Source organism: Gastrolobium bilobum, unplaced genomic scaffold, assembly GCF_033153095.1.
Source record: "Gastrolobium bilobum isolate Gb01-03AN ecotype WA unplaced genomic scaffold, APGP_CSIRO_Gbil_v1 utg4095, whole genome shotgun sequence".
In the NCBI taxonomy this organism is placed as follows: Eukaryota; Viridiplantae; Streptophyta; class Magnoliopsida; order Fabales; family Fabaceae; genus Gastrolobium; species Gastrolobium bilobum.
In genome coordinates this window covers 333,615-358,225 of record NW_026898132.1, presented here as the reverse complement: position 1 = coordinate 358,225, position 24,611 = coordinate 333,615, and the positions used below count along the sequence as shown (strand labels likewise).

The window sequence follows — 24,611 nt, the reverse complement described above, 5'->3', positions numbered from 1 at the left end:
TCTTACAAAAATAAATTAGTCAGTTAGTCCCTAACAAATTTAAAGTGGACCCATTTAGTTAAAATCGTGATCCCTCACAAATTCAAAAAAGACCCATATTTAGGGATGTTAACGGGCCGAGCCGAGCCGAGCTTTGATCTTAACGGGCCAAGCCTGTATTTAAACGTGTCCGACTGGCCTTAGCCTGTTACCTGTTACGAATATAATATTGGCCTGTGGCCTGATTTATTTACAAAAAATAAAAGTCTGTGTGAAGCCTGTCTTAGCCTGTTAGCATATTAAAGAATAAAAATAAGAGAACAGAATTCCACAAAAAATCAATTTCCAGATAGAAACCTTAGCTTCCAATTTGCAGCAATAATTTACAAAGTCTACAATAAATAAATAAAATTAAAGTGAGAGAAGGTAGATAACAGGTTATATTATCTTAGCATATTATAAAAAAAGTGCCAACAAAAATAAAAATAAAATAAAAAATAAATTGACACAAACGAGCAGTGCACAGTGGAACGAATGAGTTTTTGTGAGTTTGTTTGTGTGAAGGAGGATGAAGGATAATATAGAACAACACTAGTAATTCCATAAATATATATAAATTCAATATATATCCAAATAGCATAATATAGAACAAAATCATTCAAAAAATCTGTTAAACCAATAAAATGGAGTGAAATAAATTGATGAGAGAGTTATTACAAGTAGTATAAAAAGTATAAATAAATATTTATAGGCTAGCCTGGGAGGCTCTAAGGCCGAGCTTCTGAATTAGAGCCTGAGGCTTTTTTATTAAACGAGCTTTTATACAAGTCCAAACCTGGTTCCAACACGAGCTTTTATGCTCAGGCCTTTACGAGCCGAGCCCAAGGCCCCTGTCTCGATTACCACCCCTACGCATATTAGTCTCTCAAAAGGACTAAAATGGGTCCACTTTGAATTTGTTAAGGACTAACTGACTAATTTATTTTTGTAAGGGACTAAAGTGGGGACCGTAATTTTTGTTAGGGACCCAAAATGGTATTTACTCTTATTTCTTTGAGTTCAATTTCTTGTAAACAAAAAATATTTTTATCTTCTTTATTCTGACATGAGCCCTATATTTTTCAAAGAAATTATTCGAATTTTTAAACCAAATCTTAAATGAATTTTTAATAATTCACAATTCTACACTTGATTTGAATACATTATTTTACGCCACGTTCAAATTAAATATCACCCGATTATCAATATATTTATACTTAATTAAGGAATTGCTACGAACCATGATTAGATAATTATATGCAGTTCAATGATTAATCATAAACAAACTATTAGCTAAATAAATTTGGAATTTAATTAATAAAAGCAATTCATACTGAAATATGAGTAAATTTAGTTAAAGATTTTATTTTTCGACAATTAAAAAAGGAAATTAGTTTAAAAACTACTAATTAAATTTGCTTAACTTGTCTACTAAGAAAAATAAATATTCTTAGCTTCTTAGAAATTATATTTAACAAATTATCAAAATAGATTCTCTCATTAAAAAGTTTTATATAAATTTGTCACGTAAAGATTTCGTATTTATTTATTTCTTTAAATATATTAACAACTCTCTTTTTTTTTTATAGAATCTTATCTTTTTAATGTCTATAAAGATTTTGGTAAACACCAAAATTTAACGTGACCAAATCAGTTAAATTTATCCTAAAACATTAGATTACCAAAAAAAAAAAATTATTGTAAAACATTTGATTTCCAGAAGATCACAATCTATGAAGCATCGACACTTAAAAAATCAATTTTGATGTGTCGTGTCCGACACTTCCCGACACTCCTCGACACTTCAACACGCGTTATAGAAATTCAAAAAAACGTTCAAAGGTTGCGTTGCGTTGAGTTTTCAGTTCCAACTATTAGATTCGTTGGATTACGATTATCATTTTATTGAGTTTAATATAAATATTTGGGATATCTTATGTTTCTTTGCAAAATTGAGAATATTATAAGTTTAGTTTTATTTTTTTGTTAAATTATTGAATATTAAATATAATATACACTACATAAATTAAAAAACTTATTTAATATCAAAATGTGTCCTAACATGTCGAAATCTAACATTTTTTAGAATTAACGTGTGTCATATCGTATCACGTGTCCCGTGTTAGTATCGATGCTACATAGATCACAATCACATCAAAATACTCAGAGGATATTGTTGTGTATTGCATATTTGATAGATTGATTTGTTTTTGTTTACTTATGTATTATGTATTTGAGATTTATGAATATTATGTTACATGATGAAATTTACATCATGTTACACTCACAATGCAAGTGAGTCCCACAAGTTTTTATCAAAAAACAAAAAATAAGAAAAAAGTGAGACCCACTTGCATTGTGAATGTAACATGATATAAATTTCATCACGTAACATAATATTCATAAATCCCTATGTATTTATACCACACAACTAGAAGGCATGTGAAAGGTCAAAAGTGGAAATCAGTTAAATATTATCTCTCTTGCTTTTGCTTTTACCCTGTCGTGTCGATTCGAATATAGCACTCACTCTCCCTCTCTATTCGCCCCTTCAATTCAACTCCACGGCGCAGATCCGAGGAGTTTCACTTTGCAATCGTTATCTTCCTTTGTTTCTCTTTTTCCTTATTTTACTACCAATCCTTCAACGTTGTACCAGGTATTGCTGTTTTTTTTTTCTCTTTCTTTCTGTTTTTTTGAATCGCTCAATTTTCTCTCTGTTCAGTTCATTAATCAGTTAATCTTTGTTATGAATCTGAGGTTGATCTGATTATTTTCCCTTCAAAGTTATTATCTTCGAATCAACCCATTAGATTTTGATTTGTATTCGATGGTCTGTTCAGTTTTCAGGCAAAAAGTTCATATTTTTAGATTGTTTGGGTTTGTTGTGTTCTGCATTTTTGATAGATTGATTTGTTTTTGTTTACTTAAGTGTTATGAGCTTAAGATTTGAATAGTCATTTTTTTTTTGTTTCTCTTTGATTTCGGCACTGTTTCTATGAATCTTGGACGAGTGGGCAAAGTGGGTATTTGATATTGAAAGATTTTAATTTTTTGGTATGGTATGTATCCTCTATGCCCTTTAGAATGTCTTCTCCATATATCAAAGAAAAACAGAAGTTTAATGCTTGCACTTCTTCCTGCGTGGATTGCAAGTTTGGCTCTTCTGTTACATATATCTTTGTTGAAGATGTGCTTTTCTTATGCATGTATAAGTGTAATATCTCTCCCAAACTACTGATGTTCTTGGAAAGTGGAAATTTATAATGTAGGCACTCTTGTTTCTATTATTTTTTATCATTATTCATTGCCTTTGTTGTTTCTGAATTATTTTTGGGACTACCCATTGTTATATGTTTCTATTTTGCTGGAGTATTTGAACGAATGGGTTTTCTTTTTATTTTTTAAACAGAAGTTTTGCCTATTGCAGTGATGGCAGGTTTGGCTGCGGAAGGAACTCAGTTTGATGCTCGTCAATATGATGCTAAGATGAATGAACTGTAGGTTCTTAACTTGTCGTAATGCTTGAATTCTTTATTCATGTAACTTTTATGTAATTTGATGTCTTGCAAATCAACTATACAGGCTTTCCACTGATGGGCAAGAATTCTTCACCTCATATGACGAAGTCTATGATAGCTTTGATGCAATGGGATTACAAGAAAATCTTTTGCGAGGCATATATGCTTATGGTATGTACTTGCAGATTGATCCACTTATTTGAAGTGCTTATTAATATCTGTTACGGTGCCATTTGCTCATTAAGCAACTATACTAAGGAGTCAGGGTTAGATCCAATGCATTTTGATTTTTTACATTGTTGTTTATTGTATTTACCTTGTTGGAATTATAAAGTTCCTACCCTTTATCGGTGCAATCACCATATCAGGTTACAAATTAAATACCAATTCGGTTAAAAAGTATCAAATGGGGACAGTTTACGACATGTATGATAATGTACAAATAAAAATTGTTGGTTTAGCGACGACCCAACTAGACCTTAGTATTTGACCTGTCCATAGGGTCGTGGGTTTGATTTTTGAGAGTTACGACTCTTGGAGAGGGTGAAGAGGCTCAAATCGAAACCAGATTAGTAAAGTCTGTTAGGGTCTTCGACACTAGTTGGTATCTACCAAAAATATAATAAAATTCGGCATCAACTTTTTTCATTACATATATACCTGCAGTTTTTGTATTTTAAATTTACCGGTGTTTCAAAACTATTACATACTAGAAAAGGACTAAACGAAGTGGACCACTGGGATTGAATTGAAATGAATCTATTTTCTAATTTTTTTTATTGTTCTGAAATTGAATACATGTTTCATGAGGGCTTTACTAGTATACTTTTAAATGAATAAATGTTACTCTTGCCTCACTTTTTTGCAAGATCTTGTGTGTGACATTGTATTCTTGTTCTGAAGGTTTTGAGAGGCCTTCTGCAATCCAGCAAAGGGGAATTGTTCCTTTCTGCAAAGGTCTGGATGTGATTCAACAGGCTCAGTCTGGAACTGGGAAGACAGCAACATTCTGTTCTGGAATTTTGCAGCAGCTTGATTATGGATTGGTTCAGTGTCAGGCTTTGGTTTTGGCACCAACAAGGGAGCTAGCACAGCAGATTGAGAAGGTTATGCGAGCTCTTGGTGATTACCTTGGTGTTAAGGTTCATGCTTGTGTCGGTGGGACAAGTGTTCGTGAGGATCAGCGCATTCTCCAAGCTGGTGTCCATACTGTTGTTGGCACTCCGGGGCGTGTGTTTGACATGCTGCGTAGGCAGTCTCTTCGCCCAGATCACATAAGGATGTTTGTTTTGGATGAGGCTGATGAAATGCTTTCACGTGGTTTCAAGGATCAGGTTTGTTGGTTTGCTTAGTTTCCACTTGTTTAAATTGAGTAGGCTATATTTGTCATTGGCTGTGCCTGTCCTGTACTCATTATCTGTCCTAATTCTGTTGTTTGTAAACATCCTGGCAGTTTGAAGCATGAATATCCTTTTGTTTATAAAGCACAAAGAAATAAATTTCACTGGCCAAGATCTTTATGCAGTCATGCCTACTTAGTGTTAACATGATCTTCTATAGGAGTCTCTAATATGGTATCATGTTTTGATTACATCCAGTCTAGTTTAATTTTCATGCATGAGATAGATAGGAGAGGGGAGTTATAAGAAAAAAAAAATACGATATTTCTATGGACAGGATACAGAAATTTCCTCCTTTTCCTTCAATCCAAGATCACGCATAATATATAGATAAAAGTCATCTTCTGTTAAACCGGTAAAAGTGTTATGTTGCTTCATGCACGAGGTTATGAATATTTTGGTTGGTGTTGCAGATCTATGACATCTTCCAGCTACTGCCAGGCAAAATTCAGGTTGGGGTGTTCTCTGCTACAATGCCACCAGAAGCTCTTGAGATTACAAGGAAGTTCATGAATAAGCCAGTGAGAATCCTGGTAAAGCGTGATGAACTGACCCTCGAGGGTATCAAGCAATTTTATGTCAATGTTGATAAGGAAGAGTGGAAGCTAGAGACATTATGCGACCTTTATGAGACTCTTGCTATCACCCAGAGTGTCATCTTTGTGAATACCAGGCGCAAGGTGGACTGGCTCACTGACAAGATGAGAAGCAATGATCACACAGTCTCTGCCACCCATGGTGACATGGACCAAAACACTCGTGATATCATCATGCGTGAGTTCAGGTCTGGCTCTTCACGAGTTCTCATTACCACTGATCTTTTGGCTCGTGGTATAGATGTACAGCAAGTATCTCTGGTCATAAACTATGACCTTCCAACCCAACCTGAAAACTATCTCCATCGTATAGGCCGTAGTGGCCGTTTTGGAAGAAAAGGTGTTGCTATAAACTTTGTGACATTGGATGATGCTAGAATGCTGTCTGATATTCAGAAGTTCTACAATGTGAGTGTAGAGGAGCTTCCATCAAATGTTGCTGATTTGCTCTGATGAGTTAATTTTGTGTTCTCTGTTAAGTCATCAGGCCTTTTTGTTTTTGACAAGTACTATCTTATGCTCTCTCTTTTTTCTTTTTTCTTTTTTTGTTTTTACCCATTAGAGATCAAAAGACGTCTGATATGATGCTTTTTGTAATGGATTCTATAAATTTTGTTTAATTAATTAATTAGCAGGTTGCTGTTCAAGCCTGCTTTTATTTTCTTGTCTTAGTCTGTATGTCCACTTTAATTTCTAACCACTTAAAACTGTTTTAACATATCCCCTGGTTATAAATATGGGAAAACTTTTTCTCATGTTGCATGAGAATTCAACTCTCATGTTAGTGACCCTTCGATTTGCGTGCAAAACTTTTCTTTTCTTTTTCTTTTTTTAATAAATATGGGGTCCACCACTAATTGCGTCACAATATGAGAATTGAATTCTCATGCAACATGAGAAAATCAAATCCCTATAAATATTGTTATGAATAAAGAACTAATTTTAAAATAGATTTCAATTAACTGCTTTATGAATAGAACCTATCTGGGAGATCATTAACCATATTTTTTAAATGAATAGAAGGGCTAAAGGTTCAGAGTGTTTTGATATGCAGACTAGATGCGATATATTAATTTGATCCGTGGCATGGGAATTTTAACTTTTTTTTTTATTCGGCTAACGTGTCAAATATTTGTACGCATGCACATTTATCTTTCAAATTCAGGTGAATCGAATATGTCTGACTGTAAAGCTTGGTCATGTTTACTGATATATTTGTTAAATATACTCTATACATTATTATATTATTTAAAATTAATTAAACTTGAAGTATACTTATGTGATATAAGGGAAATATTTATCCTTTTAAATGAGAGTTATTTTAATTAAAAATAATATTTTTATTTAATATTTAAATTGAAAAAAACTTTTCACTTTTTTTTTACCATGATTTTTGTTTTTCTCGTCATAAAATGCAGTAGTTTTGACTAAAATGACACAATTCTATATTCTTTAAAAGGATAAACACTAATTTTGTTATATAAATTTAAAAGATATTGTTGGAAAATTCAATTAGATATCAAAGATTACTTTTTTTTTTTTTTTTAACGTTTAGATGTCTAAAATTACTAGATGCATCAAATAAGGAGATGATCACACATGTCTAAGCATAAAAATATTATACTAAATATAAACATCTTCCATGGTTAAACAGGATTCTTATCTAAATACATATGCGATTCAAGCATACTGATATATAAATATATAAAATATGTAACATCTATGTGCCAAATTCCTCTTTACGTTTTGCTTCAAATTTCAACTTAGAAGAAGTAGTGCTCTTTCGCTTTCTTTGACCAAGCTCTTCTAGCCTTTTTTCAGTCGCCAACCCTGAAACAAGTCATCATATAGATTATCAACCTAACATAGTAAAAAACAAGATCTACAGTGTAAATTGCCCTCGGTGCTGAATCATTGAAGTATGGTTGAGAAAGACGTATGCCGAATTCCTTATCATTTAGATCTTCAAGTGGGACGGACCGTTGCAATTAGTTTGAAGATGATTGCTTCAATAGTGTACTCGCACTGCTAATACTAATAACAAATGTTACTGTGCACTTTCTACCAAAACTTGGAAACAAAGCTTGTACAAAATTCTGAAAGCAATCTTTCCAATAAAATTGTTTGCAACTTCTGGCATTGAAATCAGTCTCTTGTCTCGACACTTGGCGCTATGAAAAGGACATAATCCCCGGCAATATATTAGTTTTGTGTACGAATTTCCTTTGGCTGATGCAATAATTTTATTTTTGTTGGCTATATAAATAGACCATACTTAAGTCATTTTTCTTCATTTGAAAATGGTACTTGGCACTAAAAAAAAAAAACATGTGGCTATTTTCAAGATTTTTTTCTCGTTTATATAAAGGATTTTATGTTTATTATTTAACATAATATAGCTTCACTTTCCTACACACACATTAAAGAGGTGGGGTCCACATATTTTTCTTTCTCTTTCATTATTCCACTTTCTCTCTCCCTTTTGATGTGAGAGTTGGAAACAACACTTACATTATGTTACATAACACTAATAAAACCCTTATATATATATATATATATATATATATATATATATATATATATATATAGTGATAGATGGCAGCGAAGAGGGGAAACAAGTCAAAATTATCACCTTCTAGATTGCTGACGCCAAAGACTCAGACATGTGGCGTGAAACCATTGGGGTACTATTCACGACGTAGATACAATTAACTATAAATTAGAGTGTTTACTTTTTTATGAACTGAGATTGGTCTTAAAGAGTTTTGTTAAAAATATAACAGCTGTGAGGGGGACGTTCCTCTGTTTCACCTACTTGAATTTCTTATCTCTTAATCAACTATGTTTTTTTTTATCCATTTACTCGCATAACATCAAATTCACATGCTATGAAATTTTTGTGACAAATGAGAAATTCAATCTCAAGTTACTCAATTAATGCAGAATACTTTAGAGCTACAATTATTGGCAGAAAATAGAACCCATATGCATTTAAAAGCACTATTAATCTGTTGAAATAGTAAAGTCCACTTCTTCATCTCACTTTGTAATATTTTTGTAAAGGTCATTAGTAACTCCAACAATTATGACAAGTTTGCTATTTTTTCTTAGATAGATTTCAAGTTTAGCCAAGAGGTTGGTTACATTAATTTGCATTTTGTGATTCAATAACCAATTTTTATTTTTATTTTTATATAAATAATAACCAATTTTAACACTTGCACTTATGAAAGCCAGTCAAACCCAAAAACCTCATCCAATTCTTCTGTGTTAAGCAAAGTTGAAATCTTCGCTGGCCCCACTGACTCCATTAAAGTAAAAGACAAAATAATCAATAACATGGTCATCTTCAACTGTCTTCTATTCAATCAAAGATTTATTATATAAAGTTATTAAAAAGAGAAGTAATAAACAATACCAATAAAATACATTTAGAAAAAGCAAACCCAGCAACCATAATCTTTTAACTTCATTCTTTCTCAACCTTAAAACAACACATCCTCAGTTTTTCATCCTTGGGTAGTCTTGTTCCAATCATGGAATTCAGATCCAAATCATGCAAGGGTGAGAATATGCAGATTGAAAGCTATACTGGAGGCAGGGTGGCCCCAACAAGCATGCAAGATCTGAGGTCTCACAGTGCAAATTATGCTGCTTATCCACACCAAATAGGTAAGGAAGTGAAGATTGATAAAGGGAAAAGCACAATTGGTAAAGCATCAAAAAATTGGAGCTTCAATGACCCTGAGTTGCAAAGAAAGAAAAGAGTAGCTGGCTATAAAATATATTCTGTGGAAGGGAAAATGAAAGGGTCTCTGAGGAAGAGTTTAAGGTGGATCAAGAACACATACACCCAAGCTATTCATGGATGGTGGTGATTATTGGTTATATACTATATAGTAATATACTATTGTTTTTTTATGTTTTTTGTTTCAGGGATGTGATTTACTTATTTTAATTTGGATTCTATATCTATTTAAATTAAATTCCCTATCCTTAGAAAAGTTGAATCCCAGCCCTGTATGGTACTCACCAAACGTTCTACAATGCATTCAGAGGATACCAAATTTCTGGATAAATAGACATTTTTCCATCTTATGTTTGATGTTTAGATAAACTTATCCAACCTGTTAAACCAGAATGTTTGTGCTCAATAATAAGAAAAAAAAAAAAGCATATTCAACGTATAAGATGCAATTAGATTAGTTTAAAATTGATGAGATTGTATTGACAGATTTTATTATTATTATTAGGGTTTTATAATTCTCATTTAACATGAGAATTACAATTTTTCTACACACCCTTCGATTTCCGTGCTGACATGGGTCTTACATATAATTTTTTCTAACACATGAGTCCCACATGCTTTTTATCTCTACAACATGAGATTTCAATTCTCCTTCAACATGAGAATTATAAAACCCTTATTATTATTATTATTAAGAAATTTTATTTGATTATAGCCCTCCACGAAGTACCCTATTTTATCCCCCTAGCAGCTATTAGAATCAATTTAAGTCACTATTACAAACACTTTGCCGGAGATATCCTTTATGCTTTTTTCTATGGTTTTTATTAGTGTTATGTATGTAACATAATGTAAGTGTTGTTTCCAACTTTCACATCAAAAGGAAGAGAGAAAGTGGAATGATGAAAGAGAAAGAAAAATATATGGACTCCACCTCTTTAATGTGTGTGTAGAAAAGTGAAGTTATATTATGTTAAATGATAAACGTAAACCCTTTTTCTATTATGGGTGAATGGAAAGCATACTATAATTTCAGGTAAGGAATAAGACAGAGACATCAACAAAGGCACTTAGATAAAGAAATAATTCGTTGTGAGTCATTCTGTCATGTGATCCCAACACAAACAAGAGTTAAGACAAAACTTACACATCAAGAAGATCTATGTGAACTAAAATGAATAAGTGTACAGTAATACCTGATCACACTATGCTTACTGACCCTAACTACCATGTTATTATATTTGTGACTGCAATCAGATCACATCAATAACTACTTCTTTTTTTCATTTTTTTTTTGGTAAGCAACATCAATAACTACTTCATTTGCATACTAAGCACTAAAAAGGACACGATTTATGTGAAATAACAAAATTTGAATATTCTATTAAAATTTAAAACTGTCTTGCACATTTAGGGTTATAGTTTCAAATATATATCTTAATTGAATTATTGTCCAAAAAAAATCATAATATTCTTTTCCAAATTAATCTGTACATATAAACAATATACAATACAAGAGAAAAATTTAAATATAATACCTATTCATATAATAATGCATATAAAGTTAAGAAAGTAGAAAAAAATAGTGCATATGATTTTTATTTTTTTAAATAAAACTACTAACGCACATATGTAAATATAAATTTAGTTTATCGTGAGCTTCCTCTGTTCAATAGCTCCTGTAAGGCCCTCCTAAGTTTATCACTGTCTATTAAATCTAGAATTTTTATTTAAAATTTCTTAATCTCTGTACGCAAACCTATTTATTTTTTATTAGATATATATTATGGTTAATATAGGTGTCAATTTTCAACACGACCTGTTGATACAAAAAAAATTGTTTGGGTCAGACCATTTTCAAATTCGTATCGTGTTTAGATTGGTAAAAATTGACTCGAAAAAATTTCGTATTGTGTCGCGTGTCAATTTGGGAACCCAAAATTAACCCGCATTAATTTTCTTATAGAATATTCGTGTTGTGTTGTAAACAGGTTATTTGTTACTTATCATGTGTGTTCATCAGAATAATAAGTAACAAAATTTGTGGTTAATAGATTATTCATGTCATGTCATGTCTTGTAACCAGCAAAAAAAGCGAATCGTATTCGTGTTGAAGGTTTTAACCTGATTTTAAATTTATATCATATTTGTATTGAATGTATTTATGTTCATATCAAATTCGTACCGTGTCAACTTGAATTATCACTTTGAGTGGTTAACAGATTTTTATAGGTTTTCTTCAAAAATTAGTACAAGAAGACAAATTTGGATAAATAAAATATATTAATGAAGTAAATGATATTTTTATAAAAAAATTAATTTTTATCCTCTTTACTGTTATCCATGCATCCTCAAACATATATGGCATTATTTCATTCAATATAATATCTTAGATGACGTCACACCACTAATAGCATTAAAATTTTATCCGCCCTCATATTATCAGTTATTATCCTATATCATGTATAGCAAACAAATCCTTAAACGCCCTTTAATATCTTATACCCAAAAGAAAAATAAAAAAATCACCAGCATGCAGAGCATATTTTGATTCTCTTCTCTTATTTACACACAATTCAGGGTGTCTCTCATACAAGGTGTTTTTCTTTCTTTTCATTTCTTTTTTCTCGTAGTGCCATCACTTCAAATACACAAACAACAATATCTCCATAGGGTAAGAGCAATCAAGAGCCATTAGTTATCCAAAGCGATAATTTAAAACCTTGAACTCACTCTACTGCACCATCATACAAGAAAGCTTCGATCGATAAAATTATATTATAACGCCACAACTCAGGTTCACGTCTTCCTCACAAAATCTTATATATAATTTTACAATGATGTGCTTTATCCCTCACACCCCCACCCCCTTCCAAAAAAAAGGGGTAGAAAAAGCATAAAGATGACTAAATATGAAATAAATAAAAGAGAAAACGATAGTACAGGCGAAGCAAAACATTTGTCAGTACAACACAAATTTTATGAACATAAGCCTTTTACGAGGCTAGTTTTGTCAGGAAACCACCTAAACATATCTTTATTGTATACTTAAGCGGATAATTCCCAACTTGTTTGCAACTTTTCTTCAACACAATGCACAGACAACACTCCACTCAGTAGTTTGTGAAAATGGGTATAAACTTTTCAGAATTTACAAAGTAGAAAGGTGATCGAGAGTGGCAGCTGCTAATACTGTACCCTCTCGTCATTGAAATGCAGGCTCTCAATACCTCTAAGAGTTGACTCCAAATTCTTTATGTTTGATGTGTTTCTGCCAGAGGACGCTCGGTTGTGCTCGGATGACATGATAGGTGAACTTCTCTGAGCACCAGAGATTTTACGAAGTGCTCCCTGACTTGAATCCAGGGTGGTAGCACGAGAGGGCTCAGTCTCACTGCCAACAACTGCATCACGGCTGCCTGAGACAGGGCCTCGCCTTGCAGATCCACTTGACCGGAAGAAATTAGAATTTGACAACTGCATAAACCATGCACAAGAATTCATAACATGAAAACTAACTGCCATATAAACAGATAACCTAGTATAACCTTAACGAGTAGGAAATGTCAAACATGATAAGAATTTGAACCAATAAGGCAATTACAAAGAAAATCATGAATAAATACTACACATGGTCCACATTCATTTTCTTTGCTGAGAATAACATGCACTGTATGAATATATTCACACCACAAAACTCTTAATACAGGTATGAAGTGAAGTCCGGGGAATGATATATAACAGGTCGTACATAAAGCTTTGTTCTGAGGAATATTTACATTACCTGCTTATCTTATGCTTCAGCTGTGCACATAAAAACAAGTGATACATACAGCCAAAACTTTGTAATCCGGTCATGACCAAAAGACACCAGAAGCAACAAAACGAAGCTTCATATTCTTTTTTCTTTGATAAATGGGAAACAGTATTCATATATTTTTTTCCCTCTAAAACGATCCTATACTCCTAACAAATATTCCTTTCCTTAATCAGAAATGATTTGACAGGTATAATAATGTGTATTTAGGAACTATGAAAATTAATGCATAAAGAAACCATCATCTATGAACTTTCTGTAAGAAATATGCTGACTTCACAGGCAAAAACTGACCCACCACAAATAGATATACGTACCATAACATCTTTAGATCCAGTTGAATCATTTGTAATTGGGGCTTTTTGTCTAGATAAGATTCCATCATTAACAATAGGTCCAGAGTTTCTCCTACGAGTAGGATCTGATGAAGACCAACCAGTACGCCTACCATCTTCCCCACCTACAGAAGTTACCACATTAAAAAAAATGCAAGAGTTACAAATAAAAAAAGTATGAAAAGGATAGGTCAAATGACAAAATAAAAAGGAAAAAAGCATCTCAAAATAACTAACACATTATTGAATGGCATGAAACCACACTCTTTAACAATCTGTCTGTAAACGTATCAATCAAGGTAGTCAAATGATAGTTCAGGGATGTGAAGTTAAAAGAAAAAGTCTACCTGACTGTCCATCAGCATTTGCAGCAGCTGGTGGCAAACCAGAACTTGGCCCAGCAGCAGGACCCTACAAGTGTCACTTCTTCCACTGTTATAACCTAATCTCAACAATCTAACAGTTAATGCAATGAAACAGCACACCATCACTTACAATAGCATGGGCAGGAGGAGTGGCAATTTGAGATTGCTGATATTTCAAAATGGTCCAATCAAAGACATAATCAAACTGGAAACCTGAAGCAAGAAGAAAACAACAGCCAAAAAAAGAGAAATGACACATTAAAACGAGGCAATCTGGTCTCTATGATATTAAGATATTGTTATCAAGGACTATATAATACATCCCACAATATAAATATAAAAAGGAAAGCAAGGCTCAAACCTTCACGAATGAAAAGGTCACGCAAAAGTCTTTTCAAATAAGCATAATCTGGTTTATCATCAAACCTCAGTGACCGACAGTAATGGAAGTATGACGCAAATTCTGAGGGATAGCCACGACAGAGAGACTAACAAAGAAGCAATCCATAATCAGTTAAATTTTTTGAAACTAAAAAAACACACACATAATATGAAACAAAACTCTTTTATTTCATAATCATACCTCAATAGAAGTAGAAACTTTCTTCTCACTGATTTTCTCATACTTCTGCTTCTTAGTACCCGCTTTCAATCCCTGCCATGGCAGACTGCAGAAATACCAAATAAAAAAATAGTAGGGGATAGAGAAATATAAGAAATACCAAAGAACAAAGATCAGAAGCTAATTACCTTCCTCTTAAGAAATACATAAGAACATATCCAAGTGACTCTAAATCATCCCTACGGCTTTGCTCTGTTAAAGCATGAAAAACATTCACAGGTCAGAATCAATGGTTATCAATACAGAAATAAGAAATGGTAAGAGATCACGAGAGAAATTAAGGGCATACCAATTCCAAGATGAGTATTCATACTGGCATACCTAGCAGTTCCCGTCAAATTCTTATTCTCTCTGCAAAGGATTACAAGCAAGTCAAATTCACAGAAAACGCACAAAAGTACATTGACAACTTAGAGCCACAAAAATCAAGTACTATCTTGATCTTTAAATAAATAATTTAAAGATAATGTCAAGTGATAATAAAAAAATTAAAAAAAATTAAAATAAAACAAAGGCTAATTACACAATCATCAGATAGAAACTACTTAAAGAACTTGTGTAAGTAACAATATTGAGTCATGCACTGATTGAAGAAACATATATTCACAAATCACAAGTGCATAAAATAGAACCAATGACCGGAACAACAAAGCATGAATAGTTCCAGTTTACATCTTTTGATGTAGCCACTTTTGAAGTTGCTACTCTTTTACAAAAAAACTTTCCCACTAAATAGTCAGTTACTCACATAAATAATTAATCAAATTGTAACATCCAGATATAGGATTTGCCATAATAATAGATACCAGACCTAATTCCTAAAAGTTGAAACTATTTTGAAGTTGCACTGTGCAACCTTGGTGCATAAAATCAGAATAAGATGACATAAAAGTACCTGTAAGGAATATGCTGATGTGTAGAGGAGTCTCTGTATTTCTTAGCAAGACCAAAGTCAATGATATACACCTGCAAAAGAGGAAAAATTGAAAGGGATACATTTACATAGGAGAACACAAATAAATAAATAAAATTGAAAAAGCAAGAATCAAACAGATACTTGATTTGCACGCCTCCCTAAACCCATGAGGAAGTTGTCTGGCTTAATGTCTCTATGTAAAAAAGATTTGGAATGAACATATTCGACTCGATTTATCTGCAAACAGTTAAGGATTGAGACATTTTAATAAAATCAGTGAATGTAAATTAGAAGATGTCTAAGTGATACAGAAAAACATTACCATCTGATCAGCAAGCATGAGAACAGTTTTGAGGGACAATTTCCGATTACAGAAATTGAATAAATCCTCAAGACTAGGTCCCAGTAAATCCATCACAAGGACATTGTATTCTCCTTCAACGCCAAACCATTTCAAATTCGGGATCCCATCTGCCAAATAATAGGTAGCCAACCAAAAAAAATTAAAGCGGAGCGAGTAATACGAAGTCAATGATAAGCAAAGAGTTTCAAAAGACACAAAATCCACCGAGATGGGAGCTTACTTCCTCCTTGCAGTATTTTATACAGCTTTGATTCATACAACAATTGAGGGTGCTTGGTTTTCACACTTTCCTGAATCAAAAGGAAAATAAAATAAGAAAAAAAATACTCAATTAAACAAATCTAAGATGCCAAGAACTTCAACTACCAGGCACTTCATCAAAAATCAACCAACGAGTCCAGTGTTGAAAACAAATTGAAAGAAAACCGAATGAAATTCAATATCCCAAGAAGACCTACGTCAATTAAAACATTTCCTAATTTCTGCAACTCCTTAAATTTTCTCAGTAACAACAAAGTATTTGAATTTTGAAAACACCAAAAAAAAAAAGAGGTTACACAATTTTCGAAATTATGGTAGGTTCAGAGAACTCACAAGCTTAACCGCAACCTCTTCATTTGTCTGAATATTTGTACCTTCACCAAGATAACCAAAAAATAAATATAATTAATGAAAAATCAGAAATATCACAGTAAATATGCAAAATAAAATGAAAACAGCGTGGAAGCAGAGCGTACCAAGATAGATCTCCCCGAAAGATCCGCTACCAATCTTCCGACCAAGTCGGAACTTGTTCCCAACTCGAGCTTCCATTCAACCAAAACCCTAAAAGGTTTGGCAAATTGAAATTGGGAATTTGGAAAAATCAAACACAAGCTGAAGAAGACTTGAGCTACGACCTCATGTAGGTCATGGTAGAAGAAGAGGATAAATTTGTGAAATGGGGAAAAAGCAGAGGACAAAATTGGAAAATAAAAAAGTTATTGAAAACAAAGAGAGAAAGAAAGAAATGATCGTCGTCACGCGCTCACCCTCCTCGCGCTTTCATTCATCGACCTACCAGTTTTTTTTTTTTCTTTTTTGGCTTTTTCAGACGGAACCAATTCAAAGTTAAAACGACGTTGTTTTTGCTTCCTTATTATTCAAGTTACGAAATTGAAAATTTTAACAAACGAAAACTGCTTATTATTATTCGGATGCTTACGGTAATTATTATGCTTGTTATATCAGCATGATTATTTTAATGTTTATGAGCATCTTGTATTACTAGTCTTACACAATTTCAGTCTACATTTGCTCCAGTTTAAAATAGGAAAGTAAGGTTTTCACGCGTCTACAAGTTAATTCACCATGCAATATTGGACTTCTTAATGAGATTTTTTATAAATACACAGAAATATTATCCTACAAATTCAAGTTCGACCACGACTTCATAAATTATGGAATACTTAATTCAATTTAGTAATAGCGTATTTCATCCATTCTGGAAGAAAATTTGCGAACTGAAAGTTGTGCCCAAATAAAATTTCTTTAAAATCCCAAGACCAAGAAAAAACAAAATAAAAAAGTAATACAAATTAGCTAGTTCATCTTTCTTCAGTGTCACTTCAATCATATAACCATTTGGTATGAGAATTACACACTGATACTCTTCTAGGTAAATATGTTACATACAAGATACAACAACTCCCAAGACTTTACGTAGTGAATGGGACTTCAATGCACCCCGTTTAATCAAACAATACAAGCATGCAAAGAATTTAAAAGGGGCAAAATTTAAAAAATAAAAAAATCGGCAAACCCTATAAATACCCAAAACTGTTAAATTATGTATAATAGTGTCACGTTGGGGACAAAATACCCAAAGAAGAGTGCTTCTTCTGTAACCTTCCTTTCAAATGCCTGATCTTTGCTTCCACTCTTGCCGTGAACCCAATCTTGGTGTCCTGTCTGGCTTTAGAACGCTCCCTTGTCCACATGTGTTGATCTTCAATGTCCTTCTTGTAGTACTTGATTTCTTGGATAATGTGATGATCCATGGGATTGAAACATCTTTGGAAGGATATGTGGGCAAGATAAGGAAGATTGCATGTAACTGTAACTAAAAGGGTTGCTGTCCAATAAATAGGGGCAGGACCAAGAGCTTCAACCAGTATTTGGTAGGCATTCTTGGAATATACAGGAGAAAACATGCCATATAACACAAGAAACAGGTACCAAGCGGTTATGCTTCCCCATACAAACAGGTGCTGAATCCATGTAAAATGGCTCATTGTCAGCGCAATCTGGCAGTTAACCGCCCAGATGATGCAAGTGAACATTGTGGTCCCAACAGCAGCCATATCAGCAGTCTGGCCATCGATGCGGAATGCTTGGTCGTAGAAGATGGTGATGTTAAGGAAGAAGATGATGAGGGAGGAATAGAAACCATTGGCCATCCATCCCAATATTCTATACCAGTCAAAGAACAAGTTTTTGGGTCCTTGTTGATACAGTGCAGGAAACTGCAGAGGGCAACAGCCAACAGCTCGTAAATAGGTTGGGATTATTCTAACATTGATGAAACACATTGAAGACATTTCAAGAGAATCAAACCTGTAAACAAACTTCCGATGGAACATCTTGCTCAAAAACGCCAAGTGAAATGACAGGTAATGATGTCAGAACAACATTGAACAAAATCATGTACCAGTCATCATAAACCGATTGACCAGAGAAGCCTGTAAAGGCCTCAAAATAGAAGATGGTGAGGCCGAATGCTATATTCTTGTAGAAGAAATAACAGATCTGCACGCGTTAACAGATCAGTTTAGAAGAGAAATAAAGGAATCAAGTCATGATAGAAAGATACAAAATGTTCAAACTATGACATGCTTCTCTATCCCTGTAAAGAACGCAAAGCAAACGAGACATTAAAGGCAAGAGATCCAACTTGTGAGAATAATGATGAAGATGATTATTAATCAATTACCATTTGCGCAATTCTCTTGTAACACCAGTGTCCATGGACAACCAGAAGCCGCTCCAAAAATCGAAATTGGGCAATCGCAAAGTCACTAGCCATCACCGCCTGCAAGTAAGTTACTGGCCTGAGTCCACAACTTGAAGAAATCTTACATGATTCCAAACAGAAAAACGGATACGTGCATTTTCTTGACTTGCAAGTATGAGAATGTCAATTAACTAGTACATGAGCCAATCATAGTATTTAATTGAACTATTCTACATGAGATTAACCATCTAAATCTGAAAATGCAATCAGACAATTTAGTCAATTGTTTCTATGAAGGAAAGCAACTAATTTTGTATATTTAAATATGATCAGCTGAAAATTCCTATTTCAAGCTCATATTCAAAAGAAAAACTGTAAGTCAGAGTGAACAAAGCTAGTATATACTTAAATTTAACATATAATAATCGATGTCTAAATTAATCACAATTAACATTAGTTAGCATGAATTTCTAGCATTCATAGGATCAATGGAATGAACAGAAGAAGGTTGCAATTCATCGCCCATATGACATTGAAAACTGATCATAAATAGCTATATTCAGATTATAATGACAAAAAGAATTAAGAAAACACCAGAATGGTAGTAAGTTTCATTTGAACCAAATAAATGACACCTTTTCCTCATTTAATAGAAGAAATTTCTGCAAATAATTTTTGATGATGCAGAGAGAAGTTCACTTCTCTGCTGCATTGGATCAGCACTAATCACAAGACAGCTTCCAGAAAGGCTTGACAAGTAGTTTGGTCCAGTGTCCAGCTTGAAAATGGAGCCCAAACATGCAAAAACAAACAAGAAATATTCTCTCTCTCTAACCAGAGTCTTAATTTTGAAAATATTAAAACTATATAAAACTACAATTTGGTGTTGTTTCTGAAATATAATGCATATGACATTGCAACTTGCAACATTAAAGGTTTTGTGTGATATAATTATTCTTAAAGAGCCAGTCATGTATGCCACTGACCTGCATACCTTCAACCCCACTGATTCCAACACCAATATCTGCTTCTTGAATCATGCCGACATCATTTGCACCATCACCTATTGCTAGAGTGGTCTTTCCAGTCCCTTCTTTTACTAACCTTGTTACCTGACTCCAAAAGATTAAGGAATTAGGACACTATAAAACAGCAAACAACTTTATATCTCACAGTTGATACAGAGAGACATTAGAGAAATGCTACCTACAGAAATATTGCAATAACTAATGTGCACGAATGAACTCACGGATCCATATGAATTTAACTGGACCTAACTCTTCCTATCTAAATAAGATGGATCCACGTGAGCAGTCAGTCATGCACACAGTTAACTCCAATAATAAAAAAAGTCACAACTGAAAAGGGAAAAAAAAGGTCCTACCAATGCCTTTTGCTTGGGAGAGACACGACAGCAGATGACAGATGCACAATCAACTGCCAATCCCAAAAATAGGTGCTTCATATCATCTTCTAAAGCATATGTCAGAGTTTTCCCATCAATAATTAATGCAAACGCAGCATGAGGATCCTTCTCCAGCTTTATCATTTGTATAGCATTGGTGATTTGATTCAAAATGTTGTCCTTGATGACCTGGGGTGTTGAATAAAAGAACTAGGCCTAATATCAGATGAAACTCAAGTCCAAAAAATAAGCTCCTCTAATATTTCTCAATGAAAAAGGTACCTCTTTGACATCATTGGTTACTGAATCTGAATTTGTAGCAGTTATACAGATCTGCTTCATGCCCTGTCGAAGCAAACTGCAAGAAAATCTGTACCAGAGAAAAAACAGTTCCATCATACTTTTTTACAGAGGCAATTTTGAGTAACTTCAACCATGATTATTTAGAAGAGAAACAAAATAGTGTTATGAGGTTAAATAAATTTGGGTAGGCAGACCCAATGTTGATTGCAGTTTCCATCTTATCCCCTGTCAACACCCAGATCTTGAGACCAGCTTGAGCAAGTTTATCAATACATTGGGGCACCTGAGGAGAAAAGGTTGAATTTAGTTTAAGAGTTGAATTAGAGAAAACAGCATTATATATTGACTATAAAGATTGATAAAGCCTACCCCTTTCTGCAGTTTGTCTTCCACAGCAGTAGCGCCAACAAGAATCAACTCTCTTTCCATTATCTCCGATACCCGCTCAAGCATTGCCTCTCTGTCAGCCCCCACAGCTGCTCTGGCTTTCTGAAATTCATTGTTCCAAGCAAAGTACTCTTGCTCATCAAGCATTCTATAAGCGAGGGCTAGCGTTCGCAAACCAGCTTCTCCATATTCATTTAAATGTCTGGTAGTAGCCTCCAAATACATTTTCCCATTCTTTGACAACCGATCAAATATGATACTGCATAACCAAGCAAGTAAAGAATGGATGTCAAAGTTTAAAGAGAGTGTTGAAAATCTCTCTACGAGAGCATACATGCAAGTTTTTGCAAGCTTCTTTGGAAGCAGGGAGCTGCTGTGATTATGATGTATATTAGTGGTATAATGATTTTAAACTCCACAAGCTTGAATGGTTCAATTTCCTTTATTCCAATATAAAATCTGAGAGAAGGTTTTATTGGTCATTAACACCATATATTCTGCTGTTAGTAATGAGCACTATAGGTAAGAATAACAGATTCAGTAAGCCAACCTGTCAGCCCCTTTGCAAAGAAGAAAAATTTTTCCCTCCTCATCACGCACAATCACGGACATTCGTTTTCTTTTACTAGTGAAATCCAACAGATTCAAGAGTTTGTATTCTCTGTACAATTCACCCAAAAGCACATAAATTAAAAAATAAATACACCAATAAAGACAAGGACACAAGAATTGAAAGAATTAAAAGGTGAAAGCAAATTTCCGGACCCCCTGAAAAGGGGAAAATATGGATGAGTATGAGTTTTCATGAATGCTTACCTTTCAACCACTTGTCCTGAAGCAGAAAATCTTTCACGTATGAAAATACTTGACTGAGTCCTTCTACAAAACTCAAAGCCAAATTCTCTTGCTGCTACAAGAAAAGACCCTTCATCAGGTGACTCAGCTTCATATGTAAAAGTGCCAGTCTCCTCATTCAGCTCAGGAATGGCAGTATGGCAAACTGCTAATATTCGGAAAAACAACAGAAGGTCATCAGCATTGGGCTCTTTCAACCAATTACAATTCATGAGGCGGTTGTCTTCAAAACCAAATCCCTTTATGGCACGCCTTTGATGCTCATCGCCTTTGGAAGTAACGACAGTCTCCAGTTCAATTTCTTCAGCTGTTCCAACATGTTCCCATGAAACTTGCGCTTTGGGCTTAGGCATGGGGAAATTGGAGAGATCTGAATTCTGGTCCTCAATATCAGAAGCCATCTGCTTTGCTGCAGCAAGTTCAACTTCACTGGAACGCATGCCATATGCAATACCAGCAATGGAGCACTTCAAAAAGTCCATCTGATTGCAGGTTAAAGTGCCAGTTTTGTCAGAGAGGATGGTGTCTACCTGACCCAACTCTTCATTCAAATTTGAGGTCCGTGCTTCAGCTGGAGTCCCAGTTTCTTCATCATACATTTGAATGTCTTGGTTAATGAAGGTTGCCTGTAACACCTTCACAACCTCAATGGAAACATAAAGTGAGATGGGTATCAAATATCCATAGAGAATGAGTGCAGTAATCAGATGACTCATCCCAGCCACTCCAATTTTCTGGGGATCATACTGGTATTCAATATTGTCTGGCCGTAAGTACCACCACTTTGTGCTTTGGTACTTAGTCTTGACCATAAATCCTATGGAACTTATAACGGATATCAAAATAAGGACAGTAAAGAGAGTGTATATGATATAATCCATCTTCTTTTCTATTGTGCTCCTTTTGGAAGGGGATCTTGTGCCATTCTGCATGACTTTGCTGTCATGACCAGTAAAAATAACCACCCCATAGATGTAATCAGTGTTCCTGAGCTTAGAATCTCGGAGGAGAATTTGACTAGGATCAAGAGGATAAACTAGGCGCTCATACTCGAAGTTTCCAACAAAAGTGTAAAGATTGGGGTTTGGGTCTTCACAACGTATTGTTCCTGTGAAATCCTTAAAAGCTTCATCATTATCTAGACTCAAGGTAGACTCCAAAGATCTTTTCACCTTCAAGTTGGTCTCACCATCTAAATTCATTGTCTCCACATAGCATATCCCATCCTCATAACTTGACGACAAGAGAAGCAAATCAGCTGGAAAAAACTGATCCTTTTCTACTTTCACCACATCCCCAACCATAATGTTCTGCCATGACCTGGGACCAAAAGCACCATTGCCTTTATGGTGATTAACTTTCCGATGATTAACTTTGACATCCTGAAGGAACCTGCGCGAATCTTCCAATGCTTCCTTTGCCATACTAAGTCCCACAACAAATGCCAAAGGAGCAATCATGCTCAGTGGGCTGAAAGGTGAAATTGGAGAGGCTGAGAGGCACGCAGCCAAAAGGAAGTATATATTAGCAACCCTTCGGAATTGTTCAAAAAGTGCCTTGGGGAAAAATGTAATAACATTGTATTTGGTTGTGGATATATCATTCCTGCAGTAATATAGAGGTCTTTTTTCATGAAGCTGAGGCTGGTTGCAATACACAGTTCTTGAATACCCAGGACCTTGAAGTGGATGAGGCTCCTCATCGGTGGCACTAGGCCGAAGGCAACCAAATGTGTAAAGATGGCTCCTCCGGAGCTTTGCCCTTATCCTCCCATGTGCCATTTGGCAGTAATTCAGCTCAATGTAGAGTTATATTTAGCACAGATCCACCATGAACAAAACCCAAATCTAGCATCTAGTGAGCCATTAAAGCTGCCCCATTGCCCCAATTTGTTCTTCTAAAACCTATGCACGAAAATGATTTAACTTCAGCACATAAACACGATGATCATTCGTATGCATACTACTGAATCTTCATAATTTATCAATACTGCATATAACTTTCGACCCCATAAATCTAAATTCATGCGTAAATACTCATAAACATCCAAATGTAAGCCACAAATTCCAGGAATACCCCGACATCATAAATTTTGAAAAATAATCTGAAGATTAAAACGAGAATAATATTAAGAAAACGAAGGTTATGAAAATCCCGACACCAACTACCGAGATCATGTGACCCATTCCCATATATGAGAAGTCCGAGAATTCAAATCGAGGAGCTTATGCAATTTCACAAATCACAATGTCTCAAACCCGAAGTAAGCGTTCAAAACAGCTGAAAGAAACCAACCTCTTTTTACGGATTTTTATTTTTATTTTTTTAAAAAAAGAACAATAACAATAATGATGATCCAGCTAGAGGTGTTAACTAATCAATCAATGACAGGGAAGTTTCGTCGTAACCAAATCCACCAAATTGAAAAGAAAAATAGTTTTCATAAAACAAAGCAGATAGAAAATAAACTAAAAAATTTAAAATTTAAAAAACACAAATATTAAGGAGGAAAAAGTGAAACGCACCAAAAGGGAGGGACCCCGTTCATGTTGAGGAACGTAGCAATGTGGCAAATAGGAATGAAAGAGAGAGAGAGAAAGTAAGAGAAGAAAGAGCAGTGTTACGTTACGCGTGTTGCAGGTTGCAGATCGAGAAAGGAGACAAAGCGTAGAGAGAGAAAGAGAGAGAGAATAGTGCATGAAATCGAAAGAAGAAAAAAAAAAATAGAGAGAGAGAGAGGAGAGGGTTTAAGGAGAAAGAGAGAGAGAGACTCTCACCCTCTCTCTCTTCTTCCTCTCCCTTCCCCTTCTCAGATGCCAGCAATTTCCGGGGCCCTCTTTCAACATTTATATTTTCTTTTCTTTTTTTGAATTTTTCCAAAAATTGCAGTTATTTTCGCTCATAATTTGCTTTTCAGTTTCTTTCGAGCTTTTTTTGGGTGTGACTGTGAATCTGTGATGTGTGTTA

General features: G+C 34.3%; 4 protein-coding genes and 1 non-coding gene across 5 annotated transcripts; 3 read left to right on the top strand and 2 right to left on the bottom strand.

Moving 5' to 3' along the window:
- The first annotated feature begins 2,480 nt into the window (after positions 1-2,480).
- On the top strand, positions 2,481-6,192 carry LOC133313039 (eukaryotic initiation factor 4A-10-like). Its single transcript, XM_061514345.1, has 5 exons — positions 2,481-2,677; positions 3,449-3,518; positions 3,604-3,710; positions 4,443-4,873; positions 5,353-6,192. The coding sequence occupies exons 2-5, from the start codon at positions 3,451-3,453 to the stop codon at positions 5,986-5,988; spliced, it is 1,242 nt and encodes a 413-aa protein (XP_061370329.1). The 5' UTR covers positions 2,481-2,677; positions 3,449-3,450; the 3' UTR covers positions 5,989-6,192.
- On the top strand, positions 3,085-3,195 carry LOC133313059 (small nucleolar RNA snoR98). Its single transcript, XR_009751760.1, has one exon. It is a non-coding gene; the product is annotated as a small nucleolar RNA snoR98 (small nucleolar RNA).
- A 2,879-nt stretch (positions 6,193-9,071) lies between the features above and the next one.
- Positions 9,072-9,413, top strand: LOC133313051 (uncharacterized). Its single transcript, XM_061514357.1, has one exon. It carries the CDS (start codon positions 9,072-9,074, stop codon positions 9,411-9,413), a length of 342 nt encoding a protein of 113 aa, XP_061370341.1.
- A 2,635-nt stretch (positions 9,414-12,048) lies between these two features.
- LOC133313036 (casein kinase 1-like protein 2) lies at positions 12,049-16,729 on the bottom strand. Its single transcript, XM_061514342.1, has 14 exons — positions 16,440-16,729; positions 16,297-16,337; positions 15,923-15,992; positions 15,661-15,809; positions 15,480-15,575; positions 15,318-15,388; positions 14,712-14,773; positions 14,551-14,614; positions 14,384-14,468; positions 14,162-14,288; positions 13,931-14,013; positions 13,783-13,846; positions 13,418-13,560; positions 12,049-12,760 (listed from the first exon to the last, which is right to left on the bottom strand). Exons 1-14 carry the CDS (start codon positions 16,513-16,515, stop codon positions 12,470-12,472), a joined length of 1,422 nt encoding a protein of 473 aa, XP_061370326.1. The 5' UTR covers positions 16,516-16,729; the 3' UTR covers positions 12,049-12,469.
- Positions 16,730-17,360: 631 nt separating this feature from the next.
- LOC133313040 (probable phospholipid-transporting ATPase 4) lies at positions 17,361-24,257 on the bottom strand. Its single transcript, XM_061514346.1, has 11 exons — positions 24,170-24,257; positions 21,606-23,548; positions 21,340-21,450; positions 20,772-21,048; positions 20,597-20,685; positions 20,382-20,469; positions 20,079-20,288; positions 19,681-19,806; positions 18,674-18,772; positions 18,298-18,489; positions 17,361-18,206 (listed from the first exon to the last, which is right to left on the bottom strand). The coding sequence occupies exons 2-11, from the start codon at positions 23,423-23,425 to the stop codon at positions 17,544-17,546; spliced, it is 3,675 nt and encodes a 1,224-aa protein (XP_061370330.1). The 5' UTR covers positions 23,426-23,548; positions 24,170-24,257; the 3' UTR covers positions 17,361-17,543.
- Between the last annotated feature and the right edge of the window lie 354 nt (positions 24,258-24,611).

Bases quoted from the DNA above. Each gene is read 5' to 3' on its own strand.
- LOC133313039 (XM_061514345.1), top strand. From the start codon at position 3,451: ATGGCAGGTTTGGCTGCGGAAGGAACTCAGTTTGATGCTCGTCAATAT. The intron at 3,519-3,603 runs GTAGGTTCTTAA...TCAACTATACAG, and splicing joins GATGCTAAGATGAATGAACT to GCTTTCCACTGATGGGCAAG. The intron at 3,711-4,442 runs GTATGTACTTGC...CTTGTTCTGAAG, and splicing joins GCGAGGCATATATGCTTATG to GTTTTGAGAGGCCTTCTGCA.
- LOC133313051 (XM_061514357.1), top strand. From the start codon at position 9,072: ATGGAATTCAGATCCAAATCATGCAAGGGTGAGAATATGCAGATTGAA.
- LOC133313036 (XM_061514342.1), bottom strand. From the start codon at position 16,515: ATGGAAGCTCGAGTTGGGAACAAGTTCCGACTTGGTCGGAAGATTGGT. The intron at 14,774-15,317 runs GTACTTTTATGT...AATCCTTTGCAG, and splicing joins CATCAGCATATTCCTTACAG to AGAGAATAAGAATTTGACGG. The intron at 12,761-13,417 runs GTACGTATATCT...TGGTTTATGCAG, and splicing joins CTGGATCTAAAGATGTTATG to TTGTCAAATTCTAATTTCTT.
- LOC133313040 (XM_061514346.1), bottom strand. From the start codon at position 23,425: ATGGCACATGGGAGGATAAGGGCAAAGCTCCGGAGGAGCCATCTTTAC. The intron at 20,686-20,771 runs GTAGGCTTTATC...TTTTCTCCTCAG, and splicing joins AAGACAAACTGCAGAAAGGG to GTGCCCCAATGTATTGATAA. The intron at 18,207-18,297 runs GTTTGATTCTCT...TGCCCTCTGCAG, and splicing joins CATCGGAAGTTTGTTTACAG to TTTCCTGCACTGTATCAACA.